Source organism: Octodon degus, unplaced genomic scaffold, assembly GCF_000260255.1.
Source record: "Octodon degus isolate 3935 unplaced genomic scaffold, OctDeg1.0 scaffold00007, whole genome shotgun sequence".
Classification (NCBI taxonomy): Eukaryota; Metazoa; Chordata; class Mammalia; order Rodentia; family Octodontidae; genus Octodon; species Octodon degus.
In genome coordinates, this window is record NW_004524583.1 from 32,747,755 (window position 1) to 32,754,456 (window position 6,702).

The following is a 6,702-nucleotide window of genomic DNA, read 5'->3' on the forward strand; positions in this document are numbered from 1 at the left end:
AGAAGAACCCACCCTAGTACTTTAAACTATGGAATGCTCAAAGCAGCAGTCACACTCCAGAGAATAAAATGCTTGTATAGAGGAAAAGACACAATTATCAAAGAGGCAGACTTCAGAAATTACCTCCAAGAGCAGAGCCTGGGCTTTCCGCTCTGGCAATAAGCGCAGCCCTGCCGTCGCCTTGAGCACCACAGGTGTCCTTTCCCAGTGGCTTCGGGGGATTGAGTCCTTGGCCACCTCTAACAGCTCCTGCACAGTCTCGGCGCCCTTCAAAGAGAGCACCCGTCATCTGGTGACCTCCAGTCTGTCCCTGCAATGAGCTCTGGGGAGCCACACGGTGTGCGGCCGGAGCACCAACTCCTCTGCTCTGTGACCACAGCAACCCAGAGATGTGGGGTGCTTCCAAGAGATATCCATTGTGCTCGCTTCGGCAGCACATATACCAAGAGATACCATTTAATTGTTCGCTTGTTTTTTAAGAGAGGGTCTCATACTACAGTCCAGCCTGGTTTTGAACTTGAAATTCTCTTGTCTCAGCTTCCTGGTGATTACAGGCTTGAACCTTTATGCCCAGCTCCATTTCATTTTCTGGGTTTTGTCTCGTTTTGTTTGGTACTAGGAATTGAACTCACATGACCTCCCGTTTGCCAGGCAGGCACCATGCCACGGACCCATATCCCTGGCCCTCCATGCATTTTAATACCTATAATACAAGCCTATAAGGATATCTATAATCCTTTCATAGTATGGTCATTTCGGCTGACTTTTTCTTCTTCTTCTTCTTGAGGTAATGTTTAAATTGGCTTTGAACTCACTATATAGCCCAGCCTGGCCCAGAACTCTTGGGCCTCAGCCTCCTAGTGCTGGCAATAAATTCTACTGAGTTACAAAATCTGGGTGCGGTGTACGTACTCCGCAGTTGGAGCCAGGGTCAACTGCCTGCCCTGTGACCTCTCCCAGGTTGCCTGGCCTACACAGGACTGGCTTTCCTCAGGCAGGACAGCAGCCATGCCTCATACCACCACTGAACTGCTGAACGCATCAGGCACACAGCTCACGGAGCTGTCCCACACACACTAGCCGTGGCCGCTGTGCTTGTCCTAAAGACCAGGCTCATTCTGTCAGGCTCATTTTGTATCACTGGCATCTATAATGCATAGGTACAGCAGACATGCCATTTACAATAAATGAAAATTATTCTGTAAAATCCAGTAGTTCACCTGCATGGTGGTACATGCCTGTAACCACAGCTACTAGGGGGGCTGAGACAGGATGACTGCCAGTTTGAGGTTGGTCTGAGCAAATTCATGAGACCCAGTCTCAATACAAATTTTTTTTTTTTTTTTTCTTTCCAGAACCAGGGATTGAACTCAGGACCATGAGCTTGCCAGGCAGGTCAATACAAAATTTTTTAAAAATTTAAAAAGGTGGGGGACTGGGGACAGACCCTGGGTAAGGTGGCCTCCTGGCACACACAGGCCTGGGTTTGATTCCCAGCAGTATAACATCACAGTCGCTTCTCAGCGTCTATCATTTTCTTTTTTTTTGCGGAACTGGGGATTGAACTCAGACCCTTGTGCTTGCCAGGGAAGCAGTTATTCCACTGAGCCATCTCCCCGGCCCACTAAAGGAAGGAGGGTTTTTTTTTGTTTGTTTGTTTTTGTTTTTCTTTAGGCTGCGTTAAGGGCAAGTCTGGTCCAGCTTCTGGAGCTGGGAATCGAACTGCGGTCCTACGCGCCTGCCTGCATTTACCCAAGCAGCGCTTTAAACAACAGAGCTATCTGGCAAAGCCTAAACTATCACAGAGGCCTTTTTTTTCTTTTTTTGGTGGTACCAGGGATTGAACTCAGGACCTCGTTCTTACCAGGCAAGTGCTTATTCTACTGCGCTATCTCCCCGGCCCTGATCATTTTCCAATAACGTATTTGAGTTCAGCAGCTTTAATTGCTTACCACGTTAACACTGAGAACCTGTCCTCTTGGGTTTCAAGCTCACACCATACTGTCCCCCTTTTCTGTTTGCACAGGCCTCTCGCTGACCTTGCAGACTCCGGGGGACCCTGACGCAGCCTGGGAGCCTGGGCAGGATGTGCATGCCCCAGCAGGCGTCCACACCATCATTTCTCTGCTGTTTAAGATGGGTCTTGTTATTTGTCCAGGCTAGCTTCAAACTCATGACCTTCCCGCCCCAGTCTCAAGCTCTGGGGTCACACAGGTGCACACACAATGCCTGGCACCTCCGCCCGCTCTTAGTGCCAGGTCTTCCCTTGGTTAATGATTGCTCTTTGGCACCAAACAGTATTTTATGTCTACTACCAAAGTCCAACCTCCCGCCCTCTCTGTTATCTCAGTGGTGGCACAAGACACACTGGCCATGGCATGCTGCAGGACACAGGTGGGAAACGCAGCCAACAGGGACCGCGCACTCCACATGTCCTTCACCACCAAGAGCTGTCACCACGGGCTGCTGCCTAATGCCTCAGGAACAGGCCCAGTTCCCTTCCTCATGAGGAACTTTGTTTTCATTTTTTAGATTTTTTTCAGATAAGGTCTCATTATGGAGCTCAGGCTGGCCTTGAACTTGCGGCAATGCTCCTGCCTGAGCCTCCCCAGTGCTGGATTACAGGCACGTGCCGCTCCGCTCAGCTTTACGAGGCACTCTGAAATAAGACTTTCTATCCCTCACTATACTGTAGACTTCATATACTATAGAACTTCACACCTATCTTACTTACACTGAATTGCCTTCAACTCAGATCTTACATGCTAAGTACAAAGAGAGCAAAGGCTGGTGTCATTCCTGCACAAGCACCACCCATTTTCTAGCCTCCACTTCAACCCTCATGAGCCTGACACATACAAGGACCAAAATCCAGGAGACTGAAAACAGCACTGGCTTCACATGTGCTCCCAATGTCATTCCTGAGCAGCAGGAGGTAGGGAACAGCAGTGGTGTGGCCGAGTGACCAAGGCGCCAAGAATCAACTCACCCGCTTCGGTTGATCTACAAAAGCAGAAAGTCCTGGCTTCAAAGATTCAAAAATTTCCCCTTCCAGAACTGGAAGCTGTCCTATTTTTGCCCCAGAAGAAAAAGAAGAGAGATGGCTGATTACCAGGTCATAGGTGGCTAGTGTGCGAAAGCCTTCCACAACTTGCGAGGCTAACCTACTCCTCCCCAGCTAAGGCACGGCAGTGCCTGCCTCTGCAGCACTGCAACCCCAAAGGACCCTGCCAAGTTCCTACTCCTCCCCAGCTCCTTAGGCGGCCTGAGGGAGGAGCCGACAGTGCAGAGAAAGTTCACCTTCAGGATCCCTAGTCCCTTCTCCAAGGATGACTGGGAACCCCCCATGTGATCTTTCCCTGTACTGATCCCTGGGGTATTAACCAACTTCAGAGAAAGAAAAGGACAAATGAGCTCTATTTCTTGGACATATGGGTTTCAGAACACAGACTTCCCATCAAATTAAATTATGTGTTTAAAATCCGTCTTCTCCGAAGGAAGACACTCACTAGGAGATTCTTGCGCACACCCCGCACCTCAGCAGGTCTGTTTGTGGGGCAGCTAGGGCCTGACCTCCGACTTAGGGACCTACCGCACTTACCCTGGGTTTTCTGCACAAAAGTATACACATGAATGCGAGTGCCGGTGCTCCCTGCATCAAACATAATTCCATAGAAGGTGCTGGCACTGACGTTGACAGGGCACATGGAAGACAAGAAGACGCCTTCAAACCAAGTCCGCTGGTCTCTGGGGAGCACTGTGCTACTCACACAGACCATCACGAGCGCCAGGCAGACAGCACTCCGGCCAGCGGCCATGCTCTCCCCAAGCTGTCACACTCCCGCGGGGCCTTGCAGGAGAAAGGCGCACCAGGTTAGTCCAATCGGGTCTGCCGGTTAACCTGTGAAAAAACACAGCATGGAAATCCCACCCAGGCCCCTAATAACCAGCACAACAGGCTAAACCAGGGCAACATAAACCCTCAGCGCCCTTTCTGAAGGACATCCGATTCTGAAAAAACAAACCGGGATCAAAAGCTTATTTTCTCATGCTTTGCTTTTGATTCTAAGGTGGTTCTCACACATACAAAGGCTGTCTCTGCCATCCTGGCCCTACGGTTGAGTATAATTTTGTTTTTTATTTTGACAATTTTCCCTTGAGGGTTTTTTTTTTTTAAATGTATTTGGTATACGGTCTCACTCCACAGCTCAGACTTGTAGAGATGGTTTTCAGTCTCCCCAGCACTGGGATTACAGGCATGTGCCACCACACCTGGACTCTGTGGCCGGCTCAGTGTGCCCAGGGCCGGGGCTGGCGCAGCATGCGGTGCTGGGGATCGAACCCAGCTGCGCACTTGCCTAAGCAGGTGCTTAGTCTGCTGAGCTATCTCCAGGCCCTTTTCCTTGAGATTTTTAAAATTTTTTTTTCCATAATTTTATTGAGAGACAAATAGCAATGAGAGTTTCAAATCAAATTGGTATGACAGTTTCAATAATTAACACATTACATACTCTCTTCCTAGTGGTTATCTCCTGTACAAGATGCAGACATGATATCCTATTTACAAACACTATTACAACAAATCCCTCTATTCATTAAGAGAATGTAACTATATATCTATTCTAACCATTTTGAATACATAGATACAAAATGGACATTTATCTGTATCCCCTTTTTTGTTTAGTTCCATCATTTGAATATTATAGGTGTGTTAACTCAGTAAAATATTCTAAAAGAGTCCAGTAGTCCAAAATAGTATGGGTCTTCCACTTGACTGGCAGTGTCAGAAATTGCTGACCTGAGTCCCCTACAGTTCACCATGGCTTTATTTCTTATACTTTGTTTTTATACTTTTCTGCTGGATGGTTAAGACCAAGGTAAAGCAGGACCTATGCAACAAGAGTTGTAGCTTTTAGATCTGATAAGGTCAGTGAAATTCCCTTGGGATTTATCCTGAGATCCTGTACCTCACATTGTAGATCCTTTGTCAGTGTCAGCCATGTGGATGAGTCACGGCCATTGCTTGGCCAATGTGCTCTCTGTGAAAGCCTGAGAGAATGTTTTCTTTCCATGTGACTCTCCTTAGGCACAGTCTACATCATCGATCACTTTCCTCTTTGGCCCCATAATCTCCTTGATCAGAAAATTTGGGACACTACTGAGTTACATGACGTTACAATACAAGTTCTCATATGTTTTGAGTCTTAATTGACCTTGGAAGGCTAGGGCCAAAATGTTGGCTTTCCTTGCAGCCCTCCTTTTTCTCTAATTTTGGTCTGCAAACTTAGTTTGTTAATCCTCCAGAAGAGAAGCTTATTGTTATTACCACACAACCTAGGCTGTTAAGCTTAACCTCTCTATCTGTCTGAATATCAAACATTTTAGGCATAAACTGGAACAGTTATTTTTCATCAAGTATTTTTTTTTTATTTTTTTTATTTTTTTATTTATTTGAGAGAGAGAGAGAGAGAGAGAGAGAGAGAGAGAGAGAGTGAGTGGTATGTGTGTGTGTGGCCAGCTCAGCCCACCAGGGGGCGGGGCTGGCTGGCATGTGGTGCTGGGGGATTGAACCGCGGTCCCTGATGCTTTGCTAAGCTTGTTCTAAGTGGGTGCTTTAGACCACTGAGCCATCTCTCCAGCCCTCATCAAGTATTGATATGTTGAACTTTAAGTCCCTACAGAATATGATGAAAAAACATTTAAAAAATTAAAATATATTTTAAAAATAGGCATAAAGAATTATTCTTATGTTTATACATAAGTCCAGAAATCTAACCCTATACAACCTTGTAGCAGGACAGTCCCACAACATTCCTTTTCCTGTCTCTTGCCTTTATTCACCACCCCCTCCTTTTTGAACAATCATCTACCCGAGAGACAGCACAGCAGCAACTGGCATGTCATGACAAGCAGCCCGTATTCAGAAGACCAGAATGACAGGCACTCCAAGCATGAACCTACTATTATAAATTGCCATCTTCAGTGCAGTTGCTTAGTTCACAGGTTTCCTTGAGATCTTAATACCCTCTCTCATTTTTCTTTTTCCTTCATTCATCCTTCGATTGATAAGAAGCTTCAACTTCTGAATTAAGTTTTGTCTTTTGGAGACAGGGTTTCACTATGCAGAATGGATGGCCTGGAACTCACTGTGTAGCCCAGGCTGGCCTTGAACTCACAGTAATCCTTCCACTTCAGCCTCCTGAGTACTGGGATTATAGGTGTGTACCTATAGGTATGGATCCAGCATAAGTTACAAAGAGGTTATTAAAAAGTCCTAACATTGGAGCATTCTCAGCCTTCAAAAGTCAGACCCCTGGACTGTCGTCCGTGATCAACACTGCTGACAGTGATTGTACGTATGATACTTCAAGGAAATACATAAACTTTAATACACCGAAGTAGATCATAATGGGTTTTAACGAGAGCCTTCATAGGTTCCAGGCCATGCTATGCCCACAGAACCGAGAGAAAATGGACAGATTAAGGCGAAGGTTCCACGCCTTGCTGAAAATCATAAAGCAAATCAGTAACAAAACCCAGAACTAGGGGGCTGGAGAGATGGCTCAGTGGTCTAAAGCACCTACTTGGAACAAGCTTGGCAAAGCGCAGCGACCGCGGTTCGATCCCCCAGCACCACATGCCAGCCAGCCGTGCCCCCTGGTGGGCTGAGCTGGACGGACACACACACACACACACACACAC

General features: G+C 46.9%; 1 protein-coding gene across 2 annotated transcripts in view; it reads right to left on the minus strand.

Annotated features, from left to right (window-relative positions):
* Entpd5 (ectonucleoside triphosphate diphosphohydrolase 5) overlaps window positions 1-6,702 on the minus strand; it is a 25,161-nt gene that overhangs the window by 14,023 nt on the left and 4,436 nt on the right. Inside the window, exons 1-3 of one of the 2 annotated variants that reach the window (XM_004624854.3) lie at window positions 3,602-3,829; window positions 2,990-3,069; window positions 124-267 (exon numbers count right to left, since the gene is read on the minus strand). In XM_004624854.3, coding sequence (XP_004624911.1) covers window positions 124-267; window positions 2,990-3,069; window positions 3,602-3,818 — 441 coding nt within the window. In that variant the 5' untranslated portion in view covers window positions 3,819-3,829. Of the gene's footprint in view, window positions 1-123; window positions 268-2,989; window positions 3,070-3,601; window positions 3,902-6,702 lie in introns of those variants that run through there. The other variant, XM_023703568.1, reaches the window with a different exon arrangement.